The sequence below is a fragment of the Neoarius graeffei genome, chromosome 23, assembly GCF_027579695.1.
Source record: "Neoarius graeffei isolate fNeoGra1 chromosome 23, fNeoGra1.pri, whole genome shotgun sequence".
NCBI lineage: Eukaryota > Metazoa > Chordata > Actinopteri > Siluriformes > Ariidae > Neoarius > Neoarius graeffei.
Window position 1 is genome coordinate 49,910,739 of NC_083591.1, and position 27,724 is coordinate 49,938,462.

General features: G+C 42.8%; 1 protein-coding gene across 1 annotated transcript; it reads right to left on the reverse strand.

Annotated features, from left to right (window-relative positions):
* Window positions 1-2,251: 2,251 nt before the first annotated feature.
* On the reverse strand, window positions 2,252-26,919 carry LOC132871815 (midnolin-like). Its single transcript, XM_060906337.1, has 7 exons — window positions 24,940-26,919; window positions 20,680-20,767; window positions 20,508-20,570; window positions 9,006-9,380; window positions 8,618-8,738; window positions 8,005-8,310; window positions 2,252-4,485 (listed from the first exon to the last, which is right to left on the reverse strand). Exons 1-7 carry the CDS (start codon window positions 25,170-25,172, stop codon window positions 4,223-4,225), a joined length of 1,449 nt encoding a protein of 482 aa, XP_060762320.1. The 5' UTR covers window positions 25,173-26,919; the 3' UTR covers window positions 2,252-4,222.
* Window positions 26,920-27,724: the final 805 nt, after the last annotated feature.

The following is a 27,724-nucleotide window of genomic DNA, read 5'->3' on the forward strand; positions in this document are numbered from 1 at the left end:
TCGAGCCCCGTGGCCGGCGAGGGCCTTTCTGTGTGGAGTTTGCATGTTCTCCCCGTGTCTGCGTGGGTTTCCTCCGGGTGCTCCGGTTTCCCCCACAGTCCAAAGACATGCAGGTTAGGTTAACTGGTGACTCTAAATTGACCGTAGGTGTGAATGTGAGTGTGAATGGTTGTCTGTGTCTATGTGTCGGCCCTGTGATGACCTGGCGACTTGTCCAGGGTGTACCCCGCCTTTCGCCCGTAGTCAGTTGGGATAGGCTCCAGCTTGCCTGCGACCCTGTAGAACAGGATAAAGCGGCTAGAGATTATGAGATGAGATTTTCTCTGCTTGGGGAGTCACATTGTAAGCAGAATTGTTCAATTCCATCTTTGGTCAAACAACAATGCAGAAAACAACAGTTAAACAATGTGAATGCACATACACCTGAAACTTCGGCTCACTCACTTGAAAGGCATGCTCACTTGCACTTCTTAAAACACTTGGAACGATACCCACACACAAACAATACTATTCTCTCACATGCACGCAATAGAATATATTCTCTCTCTCTCTCACACACACACACACACACAATATTCTCTTACATCTCGCAGATATATCCTCTTCTCCACGACCGTTAGTGGTGGCAGCGCTGAAGTTGGATATTTGAGGCCGATGCTCGTGGCCTTTAGCAAAAGCAGCGTGCTTGGCGCTCTTCATATGGGAGTCCACCGCTCTTATCCCCATTGTGCCCAACTTAAAAGTCTTACAGCATGCTACACAGTATGCCTCGTTGGCATCTTTGGGTACAGCTTTCAGCCACCACGAGTATTTTGCATCTTGCAGCCAGTTATCATTAAATTTACATTTACCCATTGTGGCTCGGACTACCCTCCATCAACAGATCAGGCACTGAGTGGTTGTCAAGCACGCGTGTGTCTAGCAACCGGTGGATTCGGAGCCTGCGCGGTATAATTGTGAGCATCAAAAACGATTAAACTTTTTCCCCATCCAAAGTGTACCACATTTTAACGATATGACTGAGTAAAATCTCCATAAATTTAAGATTGAAAATTTAAGACCACGGGGTTTGAAATTTAAGACAATTTAAGACTTTTTAAGGATCCGTGGCCACCCTGCTCAGTTTCATCAAATATATATATATTTTCCACATTCCTGCATGCCCCTGATTCTGAAATAATTATCGATCATCATACAGTAATTAATCTGCCAAGTAAAAACTTTCTAACAATTTGACAGATATGTGTAGTGCAGGGGCGGCCTGGTGGTGTAGTGGTTAGTGCTGTCGCCTCACAGCAAGAAGGTCCTGGGTTCGAGCCCCGGGGCCGGCGAGGGCCTTTCTGTGCGGAGTTTGCATGTTCTCCCCGTGTCCGCGTGGGTTTCCTCCGGGTGCTCCGGTTTCCCCCACAGTCCAAAGACATGCAGGTTAGGTTAACTGGTGGCTCTAAATTGACCGTAGATGTGAGTGTGAATGGTTATCTGTGTCTATGTGTCAGCCCTGTGATGACCTGGCGACTTGTCCAGGGTGTACCCCGCCTTTCGCCCGTAGTCAGCTGGGATAGGCTCCAGCTTGCCTGCGACCCTGTAGAAGGATAAAGCGGCTAGAGATAATGAGATGAGATGAGATGTGTAGTGCAGCAGGTGGTGGTCTACACACCACAATGTATAACATACACCGCTATGTAAGTATAAACATCCAGGATATACCAAATGAAAACTTTCACAAAAGTCAATAAGAAGCAGGGGTTTTTTTTCTGTGGTTAAGGAATGTACTTGTCCGCCAGGCAACTATGAAGAATAATAATTAACAAAAAAACTAATAGTCTGGACACAAAATATGTTTGTCCCAGACACACGGGATTACTGATTGTGAGTAGTGTTTTCCTGTGTTAGAACACATGCTGTGAGTTTCATCTGCTGAACTAATTCTCTTGGTAAATGTGAAGCTGTTACTCTGCTTCTTTGTTTTCATTCCTCTTTTAACATGGCATTTATGATACGTGGCTACACAAAGCCACAAACAGCCGAAGTTAGAGTTAAACCAACAACTGACAAACACACCTGTATGTGTGTGTGCGCGCGTATAATAGCAACGGCTGAAATCCCCAGCTGTGTGTATGTCTGAGATGAAATTTTTATCACCTAAATAAAACTCCATTGATTTCATCACCACAAGCCGTACTAATAAATTGCATTTTCTAATCCTTATCAGAAATTTTTATCATGGAAGAACAAGGGACACGAAAAAGGCTGCATTAAAATTAAAATTTATTACCTAAAAAGAAATAAATGTCTACAGCAAGCCACACTGAAATGTATTGCTCATGAACAAAGAAAATCAGTTGTTTTAGTTGTTTCCCTCTTTTACAATACCAGGTTTCTATTTTTTTTTTTTTTTTGACAAAATACACAAACGGAAATAAAGAGAAAAACAAACACACGCAAAAGAGGTGACAAGAAAAACATCAGATAACGTTTCTTCACAGTCGTGAGATCGGCTTTATAAATTAAAACAGTTATAAAAATGTGCTACACAAGCAGAGGCTCCTTGCCTGTGAAATCACAAGACAGTACAGGCAACGAAAAAAAAAATGCAGCGTTGACAAAAAAAAAAAACCCACCGTCAACTTTAAAAACAACATCCCAACCAAAGGCGTATATTTCTTTAAGAACTACTCGTATATTCAATTCAATTCAATTCAATTCAACCTTAAATAAATTAGATCATATCCCATGCATTCAGGTAACAATATTTCGGGAACTTGGTGCTGAAACAGAAGACGTACACTTTGTGACATTTTATGACTATGTTTACAGAGTGATTTGTTTATTTGGACCGGTTCTTCTTTTTGTACTTATTATATATTTATATACTGTATATACCTATATCTGTATATTTACGGAGATTCCGGTTTGCAGAATGAAAGACAGGATGTACACAAGACGAAAGATGCACAAGAGATACACAGGACAGACATTACATCATGACTGAAAAAAACAAACAAACAAACAAACAAACAAAAAAAAAGTACTCTTATTTCTTTTTTCGCAGCTGAGAAGGCTTATCAGACGAGGAAAGAAACGTCTTTGTTCCGTTTGTCTCAGGCACGTTGTTGAGGCACGGGAGCCTTTCACTAATGCTCGAATGGCGTGTCCTTGGTTTAAAAAATAATAATAATAAATCACGATACACATCAAGGATCCAGAGTTTCCAGTGCCTGCACTTTTCACTATTTTTTTTTAAAGATAGGTAAGGCCACTGTACACAAGGTCCATCCATATTTGTTATGTCTCATTTCCAGTTTTCTCAAATCATACAAATATTGAGACAGCAATGGTCCATAGTGGAAAAAACGTCTGATGTAACTCTTCATCTTGATGGGCGTATGTGGAACAGCAGGTGACGTAAACCTAAAATACTACACAAGTCATTTTCTCTTCAAATCAGCTTGTAAAATGGTGCTACAGGGCTTAAACGGTCAATGATCCCACGTAAGAGGTCCTTGAATGTTCAAGAAGCATGAAGAATTGTACGTATCTGTAGAATCACGTCCTAGTTATAATGAGAATGAGATGGATGACCAAACAAAGAAGACTCCTCTCTTTCGCATGTATGTCCTCCTTCGTAGCAGCAAAAAAAAAAAAAACCCGATGTGTTCTAGATTTGATGCTTCAATACAGTAAGTGGTAAACAGAGGCACTGTGATATGACCTTAATACTTTAACCAGTAGATACAGATACAAGTTTAAAATGTGTCTGTAATAAATGCTTTCTGAATTTGAGATCATTTGAATGTGAGTTTGTTTGAACCGAGTTTCATGAGTATCAAAAACCAAGAAAGGAAACCTTAATGCTCACAGGTCAACAAGAAGTGTGCAAAATGTAATAAACCAGAGAGAAACACCTGAATATCTTGCTTCATAATGCTACATGACGCATTTCGTAACAACAGCAACTCAAACCACCACCATGTTAAGACAGTCAAGTGAGCAAAATCGGGTGAAAAAAAGTGTCACGACGTTTAGGGTTCATCTTGTGTATTCACAGTCCAGAGAGACGCTCACTTGGTTCGCTTCATGCTGTAGCACACATTGAGTTCTCGTCCCAATGCGATTTTGTGTTTCAAACTGAACCGACGCTAAAAATTCCAGCATTCCTACACATCATCCTCTTTAAGCCTCTTCTCATTCTCTCGTCCTTCTTTCTCTTTGGGCTGCTCGTTCAGGCCACGACGAACTCGGAGCCGATGTCGGCCTGGACGTCGTTCTTCCAGAGCGCCTCGTCGTAGTCCAGGTCGATGGAGCCGTCGCTGCTCAGGCTGCTGTTGCTGTGGCTTCGGGTGGCTTTGCGCTCGCTCAGCCAGTGATAGGGAGCACGCGGCTCTCTCCTCGCCCGCCTACGGAGCCTCCTCTGCTGCAGCAACAACTGCAAACGCTCCACCTTACAGCGCGTTGCTCTGTTCTCTGTGTGTCTGGAGGGCTCGCCTGCAGGACAGAGGGGGGGAAAAAAAAAAACGATGTTTAGTCTTTGCATACATAGAAACACGCAGCTTGTTTCACTTCATGTGCTGCTAATCGCACTGGAATATTCCCAGTGGAATTTAGAAAATGAATTTATGACCCTCATTCGGATCTCTTCTTTCACAGAGACGGTGTATACTCCAGAGCGAAATGTAATGGTTGTAGTATTGGATTTGTTTTATCTACTCACAGGTTTCAACAACTGCCTTTAGATTTCCATTATATATACACATTTCAAGGTTCAGTACAGGAAAATGTACCGACGTTCTTCTGTAGTACTCAAATCCGGTATATTATAGATGTAGTATAGTAGATAGAGATTAGATTGGGAAAAAAAAAATTATAATAAATCGCTGGAATATTTCTTTATGAATGCACATGACAATATAATTCACGTCTCAGGAGGATAGGCTAAGAATCGAAGAACTATGACTCATTAAAGATTCGTCACAGCCTAATCAAACATCTGACGAAGACAAAGGTGTAATTTTATATGAAATAACCTTAATCTGTCTTGGCACAATCAGCCACAGGAAATATTATGCAATAAAACCACATGTGCGTGACAACACATTTAACAATCAGATACGCTCTATGCCTTTCGTTTACCACCTAAGTCTCACCATCAGGCTGTCATTAGTTTCGATTTGAACGGCTTTGCTTTTATTATTAAATCTAACGTTGCAACAGAAACAAGATTCACATCCATCGGTGGTGCGTCTGTCATGAAAGAATGATGGGGTGTCAATAATTTCGTACACTTTCTCCTTTCTTTTCACATTCACTTTCACGCTGACAAACACACGAGCATACATCGGGTACTCGGTGTGCCTCCGAGCTGAGAGAAAACAAATTCATAATAGATGCTAGCCTGTGGCACTTGTCTTCCATTAGCTTGACGAATCAAAGCACAGAAAGGCACACGTGAGCGCTGAGCATGCTGGGAAAAAAACAAGCGTGTGCTGGCACAAGAGCGGCATGGAAGAGAGGATGAGGTCTCGGGTCACTGGTGGAGGAAGAGGTCTATTCTTTCCACAGCTCTGCAGCTTGGCTCTGCTCATGCATCATTTAAACTTCATCAGCATGTTTCCACTGAACACACACACACACACACACACACACACACGAACTCTGACCTAGATGCCCGGCTTCCATCGGCCACTGAGAGCCCAAACAGATGTGATTCAGAGACTGAATAATTCACATTAACTCATTCTTAGAAACACACAGCGTGTCTACTTCATGCACACATGTGCGTGCGTGTGTGTTAGTGGAACTGATTAATGTTCACCAGGCACTACGCTTGTGATCCACAAGATTAGACACCCCTCACACGAGACACTGGGGTGGTGAAGCCCGTTTAGAGGACCCGTGTGTGTATACACAGTATCTGTAGTGAGTGTGTGTGTGGGCCAGCCGAGTGAATGATGAATCAGTGCACTGAATGAGAGGAATGCAAACTTAGAAGTAAGCCTCTAACTCGAGCCAGTCCTCCCTTTTCTTTTTACTCTGTGTGTGTGTGCGTGTGTGTGTGTGTGTGCTCTGAGTCAAAAGCTTCTTCTCAGTCATGAAGTCCAAGGCTAAATGCATCGTTGACCACAGAGGCGCTCGAACGCAACCCAAACACTTCAGGAATGAAGCTTTATGCTGCTCTCCGCTGTCAACGCCCCCACAATGCATAGCCTGTCAGTAACGACTGCGTGTACATGTGTATGTGTGTGTGTGTGTGTGTGCTGCATATAAAGGCAAAAGCAGACTGGCAGGGAGTCTGTGTGCGAGCCTCACAGATGACGTTAGTGATTTATAGCAGAAAAACAGAAACAGGAAGAAACCTGGAGGGAAACCATTTAAAATACTTATAATACATAGGGCCAAATTACTCAATTCTGACTGGTCAACCAAGGAGGGCTTTTTTCCTTAACACGGGGCTGAAATGCTATTGGCTAGTTCGTTGCTTGGTTACGGTTACAAAAATGAGCAAATTTTGTCAACGAAATGGCTTTTGTAAAGAATTTCCAGTAAAATTTCGTAAACCGCTTTCAAAATCCTCATGTCATGTCGCCGTGTCATGATGAAAGACGCTTTCGAAACTGCTTCAAACTTGCAAGATAGTCTCGCGCCCTGATTGGTTCAGAAAACATGAATGACCAATGTTGTGAACTTGAATGGCTTCCGAAGTACGAATTTGGCCCTATATATTATAAACAAGTAATCGTATGGTTCTTCGTAAAATTAAGGATCAATTTCACTCGTGATTTCAAAGTTTTGTGTACATTTTGTGTACAATCCTTAATTTTATGAGGAACCATACGATTACGTATACAAATACACACGATTTTGTGTACATGAGGAGGAGTGTGTGGATTTCTTTCATTAGATCCTATGACCAAAAATCCAGGGTTGAAAGGAAAACATTAAAGTAACTAACAATTTAATATGCATTTCAGACTGTTCTTTAGCGTTAGCCTCCTTGCCTGGGACGGATACAAAAGCCACGCCTCCTTCAGCAGGACTAAGAGGGATAAAAGCCACGCCTAGTTTCATGGCAATGACAAATGCAGGGGCCACACCTCCTCCTTCAGTAGGACTAATCCTGTGTTCACACTTATACCGGTACGAAAGTGGTATAACTGTATCGATACAAAGTATACCGGTACAGTTTAGTGCATCTGTCCACACTAGTGAGAAATGTTTGCGGTTTTCTTTCACGGAAGTTGAAATGCGCGTGCGTGAAATGTTTCCGTGGTTACCGAGTAACTTCCTTCCGAGAATATGGCGGATGAAACGACGTGTGTGTGCTTTTTGTTGTCAATGTACAGTCTGTATTTCTGGTGGTCGTTTATTCAGTCGAATCGTATAAAACGCGCGAGGCAGTTGAGAAAGAAACAAAGAAAACGAATCTCCCTTTCTCCCCCCTCACTTTCTCCCTCTTCCCTTCTCTTCCCCTCCCTTTCTCCCTCTTTCCTTCTCTTCCCCTCCCTTTTCCCCTCTTCCTCCTTTCTTCCTCCCTCTTTCCCCCTCCCTCCCTCCCCCCTTTCTTTGCTCCATGTAGCTCCACGGTCGTTTTGAGCCATTTTGACGCTTTATTCACAGCTGGAAAGCACGGGCGTATTGTATTGTATGAATAACCCGGAAGACGTAGGAATGGTTCTTTGCGCTTGCGCATTATATTTGTATCGATACAGAGCCGCTTCATCTGTCCACACTACAGCGAAGCGCTACAGTACCGGTACGAAACCCATACATTTGTGGGTTTCGTACCGATACAGTTATACCGCTACAGTACCGGTATAGTTGCTAGTGTGGACAGGTGTTGCGGTACGAAAGTAGTTTCGTATCGGTACAAAATCCCTAAATAAAAGCCATGCCTAGTTTCATAGCAGTGAAAGACACATACAGGCCACACCTCCTTCGGCGTGACTGACAAGCACAATTTCTTCATGCATGAAATTGTGCATGAGTGTAGGTGTGTGTTGTACTTACCCATTGGTTTGCTGATGCGGCTGTGGCTCAGTGCCGGTCTGTCTGAGGTAGGTGAGGATGATAATGGTGACACGGGTGCTGAAGGAAGCTCCATGGCAGTGGGTGAGGGAGGTGGGCATGGTGAAGCGGGGGGTGTCGCTGGGGGAGACACAGGTGTCTGAGTATGGCAGCGGAGCTGGGCCAAGGCGGGTGGTGTGCCCTGGTAGTGGCGCGTGGCACTCAGTAGGTCATTGAGGATCTGCAGGATGGTGCTAATGTCACGGCGCGGACGCCCACTGCTGTCCTGACAGTTCGGGTGAAGGGTGCCTAAAGAGAGGGAGAGATTTATCTAAGTATGCAACAAAAACACTTGAAGGTCCTCCTAAGGGCAGCACATGGGTGTGATATTATAAAATTGTGTTCTTTCCATTTGCATGTTCCTAGAATCTGGATTTCTCAATGATTGCTAAATTGTTACGCAAATTTTTTTGTTGACCTGTCATGCCAGAAAACTATGAAGAGTTAAAAATGCTTAACAAGTCGTTTTTAATACTGGCGAACTTTAGTAAAAAGAGGAAAAAAAAGGAAAAAAAAAAAGAACGACTTATTTCGATTCCAGGAGGGCGTGTATTACCTGAGAAGGTTCCAGAAAAAACCCCAGGAGCGTGGTTCACGAAGCTCTCTATCACCGCACCCGGTTTACGACTTGGCCATGAGCTGGTGCTTCCACTTACACTAGACGTCCCACACTCACCCTAACAAAGACACACACACACACACACACACACACGTTACACTCAAACTTCTTCAAAGCATGAAAACAGTGTCTTTAAATTTGAGAACAGCATCATACATTCAGATAATCAGGGAGAGGTTTTGACACTCCAGTGAAATATCTGACAAAGAGACTATATTTTTGCTATAATAAGGCCAAAACGGCTAAGACTTAATACAAGAACATGCCTCAGTGGCAAGAACTGACCTCCATATAAACAATACAACAATATGATTGCTGGTGTTACCTGCTGGAAAGGTGTGGCTGCTCTGGGGGAGGGGCTACAGGCACCTGTGGCCAGGTGAGGATAATGGATGGAGCCTGGGGAAAGTGTCGGACTGGAGGGGGGTGACAGGTGAGCGTGGTGGGCGTGGTGGGCGTGGTGTCCAGCTGATGCCGTCTGGTTGTTGTGAGCGGTAATTGGACTATGAGGGTGCTCACTGCTGCCCCCACAGGGCATCGTGTTGTGCTGTGTGGTCCTGGTTGTGCTCGAAGGGCCCCTAGTGGTGCACTGTTGGACGCCCGAGTTTTGTGCGGCCAGCTGCAGCTGCACGAACATCATGTGATCCCCGACACGAAGGGCGAGTGTGAGCGGAGAGCGACCTGATAGGAAGTCACCAACCTGGGAACAGAAAGAGAATGGAGAAGAACATTAGTGCAACTTCTCTTCGGTTGTGAAATGTGTTAAGAAAGCAGAGCGCTCACTTCCCCACCAAACACCAGCCTGAGATAATCGTGAAGACACACGATAACATTACTTAGACAAGTTGGGCTACTGTTCAACAAATTATTCCATGCTATAAAAGGTTCAGATACTGAAATACCAGTGTAATTTATCTGCAAGGAATGGCTAGCTAATTTAGCTAATGTTATGGATATTAGGCTATTTCGAATGGCAGAAGAACATGGGGCTGTTTCCGATTTGCACACGAATACATATTTATAGATTAGATCTTTATTAGCTCATCCGGCCGACAAGTGATGAGCTAATGCCATCATGTGTCATCCGTCCGGCATCATCTACATTTAACGAAAATAATTTCTTCTCTGGGCGGCACGGTGGTGTAGTGGTTAGCGCTGTCGCCTCACAGCAAGAAGGTCCGGGTTCGAGCCCCGTGACCGGCGAGGGCCTTTCTGTGTGGAGTTTGCATGTTCTCCCCGTGTCCGCGTGGGTTTCCTCCGGGTGCTCCGGTTTCCCCCACAGTCCAAAGACATGCAGGTTAGGTTAACTGGTGACTCTAAATTGACCGTAGGTGTGAATGTGAGTGTGAATGGTTGTCTGTGTCTATGTGTCAGCCCTGTGATGACCTGGCGACTTGTCCAGGGTGTACCCCGCCTTTCGCCCGTAGTCAGCTGGGATAGGCTCCAGCTTGCCTGCGACCCTGTAGAACAGGATAAAGCGGCTAGAGATAATGAGATGAGATGAATTTCTTCTCTCTCAATTCTTCACCGATTTTTATTCTTTTTGGCATGAAGATAGGTCTGCCTGGGGTGCTTCTACCCAGATCTGCATAATTGCAATTAATAATGAAGATATGGAGTAATTAATCAACCCCTAATGAGCAGTTTCCACACAAATAGCTTCTTCTCCCTCAATTCTTCACCGATTTTGATTCTTTCTGGCATGAAGGTAGGGGTACCTAGGGTGCATATAAACTTCTACCTAGATTTGCTTCATGACAATTATTAATGAAGTTATGGACTAATTAAGCCTTAATGAGCAGTTCAACAAAAATCGCTTCTTCTCGGTCAATTCCTCGCGAATTTGGATTCTTTCTGGCAAATATCTGAGCTGGACTGGTTAAGAGTAGAACTGCGCAAGGCGGCCCACTTTAGATCATTCCTCCTTCTGGACTAGACAGGGCCAGAGCGAGCCATGCCGTTATTGACGTGGGTAAGTCAGTAATACCTTGGTCATTACAAAGAACATCCATCCATTATCTGTAGCTGCTTATCCTGTTCTACAGGGTCGCAGGCAAGCTGGAGCCTATCCCAGCTGACTATGGGCGAGAGGCGGGGTACACCCTGGACAAGTCGCCAGGTCATCACAGGGCTGACACATAGACACAGACAACCATTCACACTCACATTCACACCTACGGTCAATTTAGAGTCACCAGTTAACCTAACCTGCATGTCTTTGGACTGTGGGGGAAACCGGGGCGCCCGGAGGAAACCCACACGAACAGCATGCAAACTCCACACAGAAAGGCCCTTGCTGGCCGCTGGGCTCGAACCCAGGACCTTCTTGCTTTGAGGCGACAGTGCTAACCACTACACCACCGTGCCGCCTCTACAAAGAACATGCTAAGCAATTTATGATTTTATCCAGACTGCTGTTATCTGTTTAAAATGACACAGTTAGACTTCTTCAAGCAAACCCTCCACTTCTACTCACTCAATCTCCTCCTCTGCATTCTTGTCTAATAACTACCAGGCTTTGTCAAGACGAAACCCCATCCTCGACAGGGCAGCCTGTGTCTGTCTCTCCTACTTTAATCAGGTCAACGAGGCCTCCAGGCGAGGAGGACAGGGCGAGGGAAACGCACCGACCGCTGACGTGAATGACTCACGAACCACTGTGGTGATGTCAGCGCCAGTGAGCGCTCATAAAAAAGGTCTGCTTCTCATAGACGCCTGACCACGGCACACTAAATGCGCTGAGAAAGAGACAAAGAGAATGTGCACGCCTAATGAAGCAGACAGGAAAAGAGGCACTTCAGATAGGACAATGTTCAAATGTTTTAGAGCTAATGTGCCTGCTTGGAGAAGAAGCGTGCGCTTTCAGTGCTAAGAAAACAGGGATATGAGAACACTAATCACTCACGGTTCTCTATAGATGAAGGAAATGCGGTTATCTAACATCTACTCCATTACAGCTGTGTTCTTTTAAAAAGATTTTTTTTTGTATTTGTGCCATGATTAGCCTGTAGATACAGCCACACCAAAAACAAAGAGTAGAAAGAAAAAACACACAAAAACAAAACCCAGATGAAATGCTGATCTACAACACACTTAAAAGTTCAACCTTCTTACAACCCTGGGCATATCTGTTGGGAACCCCAAGCGTAAAGGTTACCCATGTGTGGGTGTGTGAGTATGTATTTGGGTCTAGTATTTGAGCTGTGTGTGTGGGCAGATGGCCTTCAGGTTTGATTGATGGCTCTCGTCTCTTCGCTCAGCGTCAATCATGGTTGTGGGTGGAGCGTGACAGCAGAAGAGACGGAGAAATCCAGAGTAACCTTTTCGCGAGGCAGACTCTAACCCTTCACGGCTGTTGAGTTTCGTCTTCAACGCCGCAGAACAATCCACATGAACCTGAATCGTATACAGCGACTGAAAGAGACTGCAATAAAGAATCTCATACGTCAGGCGCCGAAATGGCTCCATCACTCATTCGGTTACAATGCCGTAAGGAACCATATGTATGTATGGTAGATCTTTGAACAGCATTGTCAGGATTGTTTGGCTTTCAGGCAAGAGTGAGAAGTGTGTGTAGTCATCTACATGTCAGCTCTGCAAGCCGGGAATCTGGGTTGAGCAGGCTTCTTTAAGGATGTACGTCAGTATTCAGATCACACAACACGATAGAAGCAGATGGAGGCGAAGGAAAATACTGTATGTGGGCGTACGCATATGTGTATGCGTGCGAGCGAAGGAAAGCAGTAAGGAGAAAGAGCGACGGGGGGAAGGGATGTGGGAGGGGAGGGGAGTCTGCAACTTTAAGAAAGCCTGAAGCTCAAAGAAATCGTTTGCAGGCATGGCATCCCTCCCTCACCGGCAGCTTTTTAAAGAAAGAAAGGGGGGAAGGGTGGGGATGAGACATCGAGTAAAAAAAAAAAAAAAAAACCACCGAGATGAGGTGGGGCTTGGAGCGCTGAGTGTTTTCAACTCGATGGCAGATGGAGCAGCGTCTCTTTGTTTGACGCGAGATAAGAGAGGCGCGGAAAAAAGGGCTGTGACCATCAAACATCATGATTCAAACACAAAATCTCAAAGTAACGGTCCACTTCTGATCTACCTCTGATCACTTCGTCCAGCAAATGCAAGTACAAAAAAGAAAAAAAAAGGTCCCTGTTTAGCATTCATGCAGTGGGAAGTAAAAAAAAAAAAAAAAGGTCATCGTGAGCAGCACTTGGCAAAGAGTGAGCTCAAATTAAGGTTTGACGAGGATGTTTCAAGAGCCTCTTAACTCTTAATGCTAGTGCTTTTCCTGTTGTTTTATCTCAAGGAGCCTTGAATAACAGAATTATACATGAGCCTTAATCAAGAATCAAACTTCCCTTTGTGATCGTGACTTGTCGTCCTGTTATGACACAAGAGGAGAGAGGAGAGTCTTGCAGACAAAGCAGAGTGTTTGATTAGCCTTGTGAATGAATGCGGCTTGACCCGAGCAGTGCAGAAATCTCTCTCGGCGCCCCGGACATGAGCCAGTGCTCTACACACAGAATTATTAACCAGAGCTTCTGCAGCATGAGGTTATGGACAGGTTCGGCTTTAATCAGGGTAATTATTACGAGCCTTGGCTTCAACCAGTCGGCTCAAAGGCTAGAGAATAGAGAGATTTCTCAAAGCCCTCTCAACCCCCTCCCTCTGTATCTCACTCACGCTCTCGGTTTCTGTTTGGAAAAGCCCAGTCACGATGCTGACCACTTCAAGCACAAAGGCGAGTGGTGAATGAAAGCTGAAAGCGATCACGACACAAACGGTGGCCCTTGCTATTTATGGCAGTCTAACCCAAACTGCAACCTCAGTATACTGTACACACCCAGTCGTGTACAGACGCTGGTGAAAGTATACGGATAATATCAAGCACATGTATACTGTCCATGGACCTTAAATGGATATATTTTAGACCATATATAGTACAGATTTGACTGTGATGCTCTATTTCTTAAGTTAAAAGAAGAAGAAGAAGAAGAAGAAAAATACTTTTAATATACCAAGTAAATAGTCTGCATCATTAAGCTCCACCCAGGGTGGGAAAGGTCAGACCCTCCACCCGGTCGTTTCTCCATTGATCCTGAGGCCACACAGATGGCCCTCAATTCTCCCTCCCTGCACAGTGCTATTAAGAGCCAATGATTTCCAATTATAGCAGAACAGGGCTGCAGATTACCGAGAGAGAGAGAGAGACAGAGAGAGGAATAGAGGAACGAGATAAAGTCTACTCATTGCTGGAGTTGTTGCGTAGACGTAACGATAGGCAATAAACAGGGTGGTGCCCAAGAGACCAGAAAGACCAGGCTTAAAAAGCAGCATTTCAACCCTATCATTCATGAGATCCTTATTGGAGTTCATCTCGGAGCTCATAGTAATATCTATACAGCCTGCAGCTCCAAAAAGCTTATCAGATCATCTATAGAAACCATCAGAGACAGGATGTAATCAGCAAAAATCTATTCAGCTTGTCCTGAGGTGTGTGCTTGTGTGTGGTGTGTTCATGTGTGTGCTGCTACAATGATCAAATTATCTTTGCCCTCTCTTTAGTTCACCTCGGAAGCAGCGCGTTCATCTTATCAGCTTGGAAAAGCATCTCTGTTACGTCTGGTCCTCCATATGGTGATCAATACGAGAAAGGTTTTACACACACACAGCACAGACTCACACGCACAGATCGAAGCTGAATGGAGCGTGCCTGCGTATGGATTGAAAGGACGAGCCGCCTGAATACAAATCACGCCTTTCCCAATTTGCACCTCTCCATGCTTTCACAATAGCACTATTCTGACAGAGAGCAGATCGAGGTGAAAAGGACTCTGTGTGTGTGTGTGTGTGTGTGTGTGTGTGTGTGTGTGTATTTGGGGTGCTGTCAGTACTACTGGCGAAGAGGCCAAAAAAAAATCCAATACTTCAGCTCAATCACCATCCATCCCTGTAAGACAAGCAGTTCCGGCTAAAAGCTGAGGGCTGCAGATTATCCAGCACGTCTCTTTATTTCATCAGGAGAGAGCTGGTTCGATATTTCCGGGAATCTTTTTAGACACTCCACATTCTCCACGCTCCCCTCTGTGCTAGTTTTAGCTGCTCGCCTTTTGTGAATCAATGAGATTCTTTGGCTGAATTGGTAGCACAGGCAAAGGAGAGAGAGAGAGAGAGAGAGAGAGAGAGAGAGAGAGAGAGAGATGTACCAATTGCTATTTATAAATTATTTTACAAATGTGAAAAGACTTCACCAGCTGGAACTACTGTCTCAGCCCTTTTAGCTGATGTTATAGAAAATTAATCAACTGCAACTTCTGACGAATCAGGATCAAAATAGATGTGGTACACCCACAGTGTATATTATTCTATCCACATTCACTGGAAATGAGCAATCGCACACTCTGATTGGCTACTCTACGACTACGATATCAGCTCATATACCGTGAGTAGAGAAAAATAAAATGGCGGAGCGTGTTGCTGAACCAACTGAGGACGAAATAAAAACACTACTTGAAAACAAAACCCCCAAAAGTACAAAAAAGCAACAAAATATGGAATGAAAGTATTTGATGGTATGAACATATCGGGAGTTATTTTTTCAAGAAGCATTAAAATTTGTTGATTTTTTTTTTAGACTGATTCAAAATCTCAAAGAAATTTGAAAATTAGAAGAAGAACAACTTGATTCAATACACACTTGTGAAATTTCTCTCTGCATTTAACCCATCTGAAGCAGTGAACACACACATGCACACATATCCAGAGCAGTGGGCAACCATGCTAACAGCACCTGGGGAGCAGTTGGGAGTTAGGGGCCTCGCTCAAGGGCACCTCAGCCCAAGGCTGTCCCATATTAATCTAACCGCATATCTTTGAACTGTGGGGGAAACCAGAGCACCCGGAGGAAACCCACGCAGACGTCACATTACATTACACCACATCACTGAAATGTCCAAGGAAGAATTAAATAAATGTCTAAAGTTATTCTGTAACTCGGCACGACAGCAAGACGGCACTTTCTACAAAAAAAAAAAAAAAAACACTAAAGTCAATTTGTGCAGCCATTGATAGGAAATTATTTTGTTGGACGTTTGGGATAAAGTTCTTATTTATCAAATTTGCAAAAAATAAAAATGCTCTGTTTCTCAAAATCCAGTGAATGTGGATAGAATAAAAGTTATTCCACTCAATCTCGTCAGACATGGCTTATAGATTGCTATCAGCTCATGCATGACTTGATTTTGTGGAATAACATACATGTCAACCTATACGGAATGTCCGTATTTTATACGGATTTGATTCAATAAACGTAGTATACGGGCGTATAAATAAAGTTATACGGATTCTTTAAAAAAAACTTCAATATTTATTTAGAGCTATAATCAATTCCCACGATGATAAACGTACTGTACACCACAGGCAGCCAGTAAAGAGTCTTATGAAATCGCGCGTTATCTTGTGGTAGCGAGACTTCGTTCCACTTTTGATCATGCGCGCACCGCATTGCGAGAATCCCGCCAACCGGGAAGTCATAGACATATAAACATAGACGCCGCCTTCTGTGTAGAATCATACGTCATCCTCGCCACCATATTGGATGTGGCAAAGTGGAGATTCTTCAACCGTCTCTGGTATAGCGTCTAGACAGTAGCCGAGAATAAAGATGCCTTATTCATGTGCTGCGTTTAACTGTACCAACAGGTTTACCGTCCAAACGAGATCACATGGGATTACCTTTCACTGGAAAAATACTTTGTATTCATTCTGAAGGTTTATTGTTATTAATATTGAATAAAAAGTAACTGGGATATATATTGCTAATTATCATTCAAATTTTAGGTAAATTATTTTAATTTGCGTCTTATACGGATTTTATAAGGGAAATACGGATTTTGGAGGTTGGTTATACAGGTTTGATTGACCAAAGGTTGACATGTATGGAATAATTATTAAAATATTTCATGTATAATATGTCAAGTCCAAAGAAATGCAAGTCCAACAGTGCATTCTGAGAAGTTACTTCATTTCTCAAACTGACTGAGTTAGATGTTAACAAGCGGGCTAATTGCCAGCCATGACCGCGAAACCCACTGACTGCGCATGATGCTGCGTCTTTCTGAGCAGAGACATTCTACAATTTTTGCTTCACGCAATCCTCGGTACAGGAATGAATTTTACAGCTACCATGTGGCTAACACACCAGCTACTGTGACACGGCATTTACGGCAAGCATGACTCAGCAAGTAATGAGCTAAAAAGCTGAACTTCAGATTTAAAGCATAGAAACATTAATTTACCACAGCCCCCAACACCACCCCCTCCGACCGCCGCCACCCGCCCTCTCTCTCTCTCTCTCTCTCTCTCTCTGAGGCAGAGAGGAGGATCACAGTCTCAGTGTGAATCTCTCAGCCACTCGCTCATTTCTCTCAGTGGAAAAAGCAGTCACAAGGTAACAGCAAACACCGACAAAAAAAGGCGTGCTTCCTGAACTCCCAACCCCCGCACATGCACACTCTTACCACACACACACACACACGTTCACACTATAAAAAGCAAAAACAGGAAGAAACCTTTTCTCACAGACGCAGGTTTGTATAAATGTCCTTATGCACACGCACACGCGCACACACACACACACACACACACACACACACACCTCTCTGTTCCCACAGACTGAGGTAGGATTTCCAGGTTATAAATATCTGCTGCAGAGGAGCATCTCCTCAGAGACAACGCCTCAGCTGTGTGCACCTAACCACATCTGTTCACACACACTGATTCTCAGTATAAACACTATTTGAATTTTTCGATTATTTACGTCGCTGTGTCCTTCACTGCTATAAGTGATCAACAACTACTGCTGCATGATTTTGGAGGCAACCGGCTAATGCTACTATAAGCTAGCTAGTGTTTTTCTTTTCTTTTCTTTTTGCAAACGTGACCACCATTGACAAAATAATGAGGCAAAAGTCAAGCGTTGACTACTAATAATTAGCCCTGCTTGCTAATTCGCAGCTGTTTTTTCATCGACTTCCCAAATTTGCAGTGTTAAAATTCGTCCAGGTGATGGTGAGCGTGATCGGTGAGAAATGAAATTTAAAACGCTTATGAAAGGAAATTCTCTTTAGCATGCGCCGCCTTTCCCGTGGGAAAGGATGTGGGGAAAGTAGGCACTAATTTTCACTCTGAGAAATGTATTCGTGTTCTCTCTGACCGATGATTAACTGTGTGTCAAGAAGCGTAAATAATCTAAATTCCTGTGTGGAAATGATGCACAAAATGTAAAATCATGCGAAATATCACTGTGGGTAAATAAATAAATAAATAAAAAGGCACGATACGCAGTAGATACACAGAGTGAGAGGATGAGTGTGTGTGTGCGTGTTGTTTTCTATTTTTAAACAGACCAAGAACAGAGGATGAGTAGAAAGAGAGAGCAAGTGAAGAAGCAGTGGCCTACATATAATAAGAAGCCTTTGTGATGCAATTTCGTGGAAATCTTTTCTCATCAACTTGACTGTTTGACGACACACACACACACGAAGGATGAAGCAGAGCTGACTTCACCTGGTAAAACCAAAACTCATATGCTTCTATATAGTACACACAGGGTGGAGTTAGCTTCTATATAGTACACACAGGGTGGAGTTAATCTAGGCTTGCACGGTGCATACACACACACACACACACACACACACACACACACACACACACACACACACACACACACACACACAAATTCACACAGTGATTTAAATGGGCAGACTGCCAAATCTTCAGCAACATGACTCACCCATCCTGTGTGATTTGCTTACATGGAAATACTGCACTAACTCCGACACACACCAAGTTGTGTTCATCAAAAGCACAATCTACAATAGCACTACATTATACAGTAGACACTGTGGTGATGCCCTGCTGTTACTTGTGTGTGTGTGTGTGTGTGTGTGTGTGTGTGTGTGTGTGTGTGTGTGTGTGTGTGTGGGCAAGTCTCTATATCCATGTAAGCGTATGTGCGTGGGTGCTTGTGAGTTTCTGCAAGTCTGCCTGCCTGTGTGTGTTTCAGTAAGAGCCATCAGGGTGGGGAATGCCAGCTAACAGGGTGTATTGTGGGTGTGTGTTCCTCTGAATTGAGCGTATCCTGTCTCTCTGTATTGTCTACACTGTCGTGGCGTCTAGGAGTAACTCGTCCTGTACGAAAACCTAAATGACTAGAGCTCCCTGTGCATGCAGGATACATACCGCCAAACATTAGCAACCAGTTTTACTGTGAGGCTTTATGCAGTCCTTCTGACTTTATCCTTACACCAGAACCCAAAACAGCTCTCTTGATTCTTTAGGTAATGTTTAGTTACTGCACCTTTCAACAACTGCAGCTTCATTAATATTTTTTTTATTCTATATTTTAGTACTACCAGGCAAGCTAACTATTTAGCCATTTATGTTGAACCATTTCTCAGCACAATGCTAGCTAGCTACCTTTATTTACAGCTTTTTTACTTGATAGTACATAGCTGCCAAGCTAACTACCATTTCAGTCATTTATGTTTAACTACTTTCCTATGTAATGCTATCTAGGTACCTTTATTTACAGCATTCTACTTAATAGTAGGTAGCTGCCATGCTAACTAAGGGCCTCTGCATGCTCTTGCGACAAGGCTTTCGCAGATAGCTTTTCGCAGACAGTTGTAATTTATCGTTGAGCGGGGAGTAATAGGTGTGCGCGATGTTATTCACCGCCACAACGCAAGGGGGCGCGAAATCGCTAGGAGTAGTTGGTGGGTGTGGTTAGTGGAATGTTTATCCTCCGGTTACTTATAATGACTAGAACTGGAGTCGTATAGATGTACGTACTTCCTCAATTAACCGCTCTTCGTGCTGCTCCATCTTCGCTCGTGTTTTTAAAAATGGCGGTCGTGAAAACAAACCAAACCGGGAAAGTAGGGAAGCGGAAGTACGTGTACAGCAGATGTAGAGTGGACCAATCAGAGCCCTCTTGTCTGTGACGCTGTCTGTGAGGCTTCTGCGGTGGTCACAATTTTTGGGAGGTGCGCGCAAAGCGTCTGCGAAGGTGCGGGGGCTACGCAGACGCTGTCTGCGACGCTATCTGCGAGGACTGCGTTGTCAGCATAAATTGGCCTTAACAGTCCAGCCATTTATATTTAACTACTTCAGTGTAATGCTAGCTAGCTACCTTTATTTACAGCTTTTTATTTGATAGTAGGTAGCTGCCAAGCTAACTAGCGTTTCAGTCATTTATGTTTAACTACTTTTCTGTGTAATGCTAGCTAGCTATCTTTATTTACAGCTTTTTACTTGATAGTAGGTAGCTGCTAAGCTAACTAGCCGTTCAGCCATTTATACTGAACTACTGCAAGACAACCTCTCTATGTAAAGCTAGCTTTATTTACTTTAATAACTAATTTTTCAGAATGATAGATAACTATTAACTATAAATCAAGGTAGCTCATAGCTAGCTTTATTTAATACCTTAATGTATAATAGTATTAGCTAGCTAGCTGTTTATGTTTATGTAATGTACCAACCTAGGCTAGCAAGCTAATCCTACATAACTAGCTTTAGCAAACAACTTTTCATTTTTAATTATTACAAAAAAAAATCTAATTAGTTCAGTGTTCCAGATAAATACAATAGTTGTGTAATGCGACATGACATTTGTATAAGCAACAAAGTTTTAGATAAATACGCTAACATTCCTACTCCAAAACAGCAAAAACAATACAGTGACTACGACAATAAATAGCGAGGCCATGTTTTAGCATCGCTGACTTATTTGTTTGAAATACTTCTTAACTATTCTTACCTGAGTTTCTGTCAAACTCTCCAGCGCTTGCATGATGGACTGCTCTGGTTTGGAAACCTGAGACTAGATTGGGAGAAAAAACAAAACCGTTACCAACTCGTGTAACCTTGACAAGCTTGAGTTGAACCAGTATGAAGAGAAGGTAATGGCAGATGTGTCAGTTAAGGCTTACCATTAATCCTGCCTCCACCGAGGGCACGAGGGTTAACTTGCTCCCGTCCGTAACCCCAAAATCCTGGAGCCGCCCTGAGCTTAGCCTCCTGCACAGCAAGATTTTCAACCATTAATGACCACAGATTAGTCTTGCATTTACTTATGTATACCACAGTGCTACCAAATACTTGATTCTGATTGGTTAGATGTTGATTAATTTTATATAACAGCAGCTCTGAAAATAGTGCCTGCTACAAACAAATCCCAGGTTTATATATGGTTTAACACACTCGTTCTAATATGTTATCCTTTCTGTAGTAACAACTCAGGGTTTTTTCTAAATAAGGGAACAAGGGCGCTGCGCCCTCATACTCCCGGCTTGCGCCCTCTTACCGGAATGCCGATTTAACCTAAGTCACACTTGGGCTGTGTACTTACATGCTGCCGTACAACATACAATATTTCTCAAAACGATCTTTTCTCCGTGAAAATATCCCAGTACCACCACTTGACAATGTGTCTGTTCCCCAAATGTGTTATAATTACTCCAAAAATATTCCGATCCAAAAGTTTAACGGTGCAAAAACGATCCGAATCGGAGTTTCCCCGACCGAGTCGCCATGTTTTCTGTTCTCGCGAGATTTTATGTCTATGGGTAATATGTAAGGTCAGCTGACTTGTAGAGCGTGATTTCTCGAGATTGAATGACCTTTCACCCACTAGCGCGGGCGCTTATGATTGCGAGTTTTGGTTTATGCTTGGGCATTTAAAGATATCATCCCGCGGTACAAAACGGAAGAAAGCTAAAGAATGTCCGGGGCAGAAGAAGATGACTGGGCCAAGTTCCTGGAAAAGTTCAAGTATGTATTTTTTAAATACTTTTTTTTTTGCATGGTCTCAAACTTTAAAAGTTTGTTAATTGAGTTAGATTCCAACTTTACAAAATATACTTTATTTATAACAGTTTCATTTTAGAGAAAATAATTCTGGAATTAATTTTTTCATTCATTATGAACAACTAACTCTAAGTATAAGAAAACATCAGGTTTCTCTAATGAATGTTTATTTCTGTGCAACTTGAATGCATTTGAATTCTAAATATAAATTTCAATTTCAATCATAGTAGAGTAAGTCACAATTTGAATAATGAGGAATTAGTAGTTGTAGTTGTGTGTAATTTGAATTGAGTATTGTTTTTAGTTTGTGTCAAAGTGTTATTTAAATTTCCAATGTTGACAAAATAGACAAAGACCCCAGGTCTACAGTGAAGCTATGTCCATTTTTTTTGGTTTGTTTTCAACTTGTACATAGTAACATAAACTGAGACTCTGAAGACCCGATATAATGGGGTCTACAATGAAGCTGATTTTTTTTTTTTCTTTTTACCAATATGAAACGAAGGCCCAAGAAAAAGAACTCAGGACATCTGGTTGGATATCAGGAGGCATGGGAGAAGGGATACCCCTGGCTTTATCCTGTCAACAATAAAACAGGGATGATGTGCCACATTTGTAAGCGGCACAACCAGCACCAACAAAATGGGGAATATATCTGGAGCAAGATTCCCTGCACTAGCTTGCGGGTTGACAAGGCGTGGGATCATGCAAAATCCAAACAACATCGAACGGCGCAGGCAACAGAAAACGCCCGCATTGAACATATTCAGAATGTCCCATTTAAGCTTCAAATTTTCAAAGGCTTCACACTGCGGAAGGGGGGGGACCCCCCCCCCCTTCCCCCCGGTTGCTTCGCTCCCTCGCATCCGTGCGAATGTGTGCTCCCTCATACTACTTTTTTCTAGAAAAACCCCTGCAACTAATCCACACTTGGGGACTTGCATGGCAGAACTTCCACAAAGTGTAATCTAAGATGAATAATAAACAGTTATGATATTTAACACAGAGCATATAATTGCTGACATGGAATTTATGGAAGGAGTCTCCAGTGTCAGTGCTTCATAACAGTTTTTTACAGTCGTAGCAAAGGTTACAAATATAATGTGTTGTTCTTTAATAAATAAAACATTTTAATCATGTAATCAACTTCCTGTCGTATAAAAGGAATAAAAAATATTAAAACAGGTCCATTCCAAAATTGAGTACATCGATAAATTATTGTAATCAGCATAATTATCAGCTTATCATATAGCACTACTAATACTACTACGACACTTTTTTTTTTCACATGTATGCATTCTGAAAGTGAAAAACTTTCAGCCGTTTTTTAAAAATAAAACTGTTGCTCAACTTTCTCAAAAGTAAAAGTATTATTACTGTCACAACTACATATAGTTATAGTTACGTACTGTTAAACGCTGAGATTATTATTCAGTAATAACTACTATTAATTACTCAGTAACAACAGTGAAGCAAACAGAAGGGTATGCAGTTAACAGAAGGGTATGTAGTTACTCCAGTTCCAAGATTCTCAGTTCCTGGAAGAGTTAAATTGAGGGAGAAAAGAACAACCATCACTCAACTGGAAAATATGCTCGAAGGGAATCTGGAAATCTGGATCGCTGACATAAACCAGGGTAAATACAGACGCTTTCCAGGCAATGTTACAAAAGTTCAAGCCTGGGCTTTGTACAAGACGATGTCATTTCTAACAGCACTTGGCTGAAACCCTGCACTATGCTTCCTCTCTGTCTGGAAAAGCAGCCCTGCGTTTATGATAGTTTATGAAAAGCCCACCACTGTGCCTCACTGCAAAGTGTCTGCGGTGTAGCTTTTACGTCATCTGCACTCTTGACACAGACCAGCCCAAGCAGTTTTAGCTTTGTCGTTGATTTTCTTTTTTCTTTTGCTATTTCTAACAGCTCTGATGTCAACCGACCAGGTGTGTGTTTGCTGATTAGACATGACAGTTGCAGACTGTTCCTGTGTACAAAGCAAAAATCCCCAGTGTTGATCGAACACCTGCAGTGCTGGATGAACTTGCCATACTCATTTGTGTTGAGCTGGACTTGTGTAAACACTAGAGGTGTTAAGCCAACACTGAAGATTTTCCTTGAGAAATCTCTGGGAAATGATCAATCTACATGTGTGTACGCTGCATCCTTGCACCTGTCCTGTCAGATCAGTGTTTCTCAAGTCAGTCCTTTTAGTGCCAGGAAATTCCAAAGACTCATCTGTTGGTTATTGGGTTAACCTTCATCTCCGTATTAAGAGCATAATAATTCCTGTTAGTAGCGAATGAATAATGTGCTTTAATAGGAGTAACTCAATGATGAACTAGGACAGGGTTGAGTCTGGTGTTTGGAAACTTTAACCATGTCTAAATTAATTAAATTAACTATATAACAGTATAGCTTATTATGAATTAAAGCAGACAGACACTAGTGAGCATTGTGCAAACATACATATTTCATGTGCATGCATTCACTGTTATCAAGCTGAACTACTTCTTTAATATGATAAAGATAATCTGCAATCGTTTATAGCATGTGGACGTGGCATAGCTGAGCATGCAGTTGAGTTGAGTGCACCATATCAACGCTTAGTCTCATGCAAGGAGTGAACTGAGTGCGGAATTAACTCTGTTCATGTCGGAATTTTATATACAATGAATATTCTGTATTGCATTATAGTGCACTGTAGTGCAGTGTACTGTCATGTAGTGTACTATAGTGTATTGCATTGTACTATAGTGTACTGTAGTGTACTATAGTGTATTGTACTATAGTGTACTGTAGTGTACTATAGTGTATTGTACTATAGTGTACTGTAGTGTACTATAGTATAGTGTATTGTACTATAGTGTAGTGTATTGTACTATAGTGTAGTGTACTATAGTGTGGTGTATTGTGGTGTACTGTAGTGTACTATAGTGTACTGTAGTGTATTGTAGTGTACTATAGTGTAATGTACTGTAGTGCATTGTAGTGTGCTATAGTGTAGTGTACTATAATGTATTGTAGTGTACTATAGTGTATTGTAGTGTACTATAGTGTAATGTACTGTAGTGCATTGTAGTGTACTATAGTGTAGTGTACTATAATGTATTGTAGTGTACTGTAGTGTATTGTAGTGTACTATAGTGTATTCTAGTGTACTGTAGTGTATTGTAGTGTACTATAGTGTAGTGTACTATAATGTATTGTAGTGTACTATAGTGTAATGTACTGTAGTGTATTGTAGTGTACTATAGTGTAGTGTACTATAATGTATTGTAGTGTACTGTAGTGTATTGTAGTGTACTATAGTGTAGTGTACTATAATGTATTGTAGTGTACTGTGTGAAGTTCCGGGGCAGCGCCGGACACCGGAACGGGACTCACGTGTCTTTGTGCAGAATCGCGAGCCTGTCTTTGGACACTCGGAGTTTTTGTGAAAGCCTCCTCTTCAGCCCCTCCACCGTCTCCTCCGCTGGGAGAGACAGCTCGAAGCGCGTGCCCGTCGTCGACTGGATGGATAAATGCATGCAGTTGTGCTCGTTGTGCACGAGCTCGGAACAACGGGATCGCGATCCGTGACCGGTGCAGCCTCCTCGCGCTTCTGCGTGCTGTTCCATTCGGGCTCGAGCAAGAAAAAAACAATCGGTGTGTGTGTGTGCGTGTGTGTGTGTGGTCCACGTGAATATTCCTCTCCTGTGATCTCCTAAGAGGTTTTTATTTTTTTTTTCAACTCTGAGATCCGCACAGTCCGGATGATGTAATGTGACGCGACTTCAATTCTATTTAAATTCAGTATCGGAGTATCTATTATTAATAAAGACCAAAATATATCCCCCTCTCTCTCTTCAGAAGATACCAAAGTACATTGTGTTAAAGAATGACAGATCACTCCTGCACTACGGCGTTCGAACAAACCCGCTCTGTCCGGAGCGCTTCCTTTCCGTCCCCTTGTTCGACCCGATGTCGAGCCGCACGCGCGTGGCGAGCTCGATTTGTTCTTCTACCCGATCCTTAAACCCCGCCCACCGCCCAATAGCAACGTTCCTATCGCTTCTCCTAGTCGCGCCTTGTCCAATCGTCTGGCTTGACGTAACACCCACATGTAGGGAATGCCACGCCTCTTCCCGCCTTCTCCCGCCTACAGGAGTATAGTTCCAGCCAATCAGCGACGTCCTTTCTACTTCCTACTCTAATCATTCATAACAGTTTAGCGCGAGACCGTAACCTGGTAACCATTTCTGAAAACGCTAATACTGGGCACCAAATCTAAATGTTTATCCAGTTTGGACCTATAAAAACTAGTTAAAGAAAGCTAAATACTAAGGTTGTTTTAGTTTCACAGTAAAATTAGGTCTATTGTACAATAATATAATAATATTTAGCCTCTACACTATTGTACAATAATCAGGGATTAAGGTTAATCTGACATTTCTGGAAGCAACATGTTGGATGGATTGCTCAGTGAGTTCCTTAATAGAATAAAGCTATTGTTCATTCACATGTGGGGGTAACTCCATAGACTTTATAGCTGTAGTTCCTCACAGATCCAGGCTCCTGAGCTCAGATTTACTGTCTGTATGGAGTCTTCCATGCTCTCATTGTGCCCATGTGGGTTCCCTCTGGGTTCTCTGGTTTCTTCCTACCTTCCAAAAATATGCCAGTAGGTGGACTGGTGAATGAGAGTGTAAATGTGTGTATGGTGTCTCATCCATCCAGTCACCCTCACCATGATAAAGCCATTACCGAAGAATGTACATTCCAGGATTCCATGAGTGCACAAAATGGTACGGATTTAATCAGAGGTTAATGTTTTAAGCACTGATTTGTTGAGCCATGTTTAAAAGTGATGCACTTGTTAAAAATAAAATGTAAAGTGTAAATAGATAAATCCTTAAGTAGTGCTAAATGTTACTCTAAAGTGGAAAAAAAAACCTGGGCAAGTAAAATTTCACTTACAATAAATTTGACATGCAGTATTTCAGCAGTTAAGGAGTCTGTTATTGAGCAGGGTTACAGCTCGGGGGAAGAAGTCTCCATGGCTAAGTTTTTGTTTTTATAGTCTGGTATCTCAGTACTGAAAGAAGTGAGCAGGGTGAGAGGGGGATGGTTACAAACACTTCTACGCTGTTTTCAGCTTTGCGGGCATTAAGGTTCATTAGAGAACACATTACTTATGCCTTTCTAAACAAAAGTAATTTCTAGCTGGCTGTCAGAACACTGTTTACAGTCTAGTAATATAGACAGGTGTTGACAGGGTGACGGGAATGGTGTGCCTGTAGAGTCACAAAGCACAGTCCGTCTTCTGTAACACAGTTTAAACACAATCAAGAGCAATGAGTCATGTGTCCTGAACCCAGGAGACCTCTTGTTTACTCACCTTGTAGCTCCTAGCTAATGTATTTTGTTGATGGTGGCTGTGTGATGCCAAACTGGGTGTGTCGATGTGGCTGACTCAACTTCCTTGTGACAAAGTGGCACACGTTGTCTGCTAGTTTGTAATTGTCTTGTAAAGCTGTTATTCACCCTTATCCTGCCAAGTCCGATTCATCTTTCAGTTCCCGTCCAGCTCTGCGTGTGTGTGTGTGTGTGTGTGTGAGAGAGAGAGAGAGAGAGAGAGAGAGAGTAGGCGGACTTCGAAAATCTTGCTCACGGAGCCAAGTCAGCCAGGCAGGAATTTGTGTATGTGTATGTAATCAAAACAGCCTGACCCATGGGGCTTTCAATCAGGACATTCTGGCCTTATGAAACGGCATTCTTTTCATGCTTGTCTTACAAATCTGGGCGTAACAATCACCAGGTTACAGTAAAGTGAGTCACTTGTGTACCACTTTGTACACTGGCTGATGTGCCTGATGCAGGGACAAGGAAATAGGGATGTATTTTATCGCCATACCATAGACGATAGGGCCAATATGTTCCACCACACCCTTCACTTGGCATAAACAGAACTGTATTGTTTCATAGGCATCATGATTGAGTTGATTGCTTATGAACCAAGTGCCTGTCTTTGGAGAATGCAGAAGCCTTGTTTATAGGTAGGATTTGGGGAAGAAAACTTTGATTAAGGGGCGGCACGGTGGTGTAGTGGTTAGCGCTGTCGCCTCACAGCAAGAAGGTCCAGGTTCGAGCCCCGTGGCCGGCGAGGGCCTTTCTGTGCGGAGTTTGCATG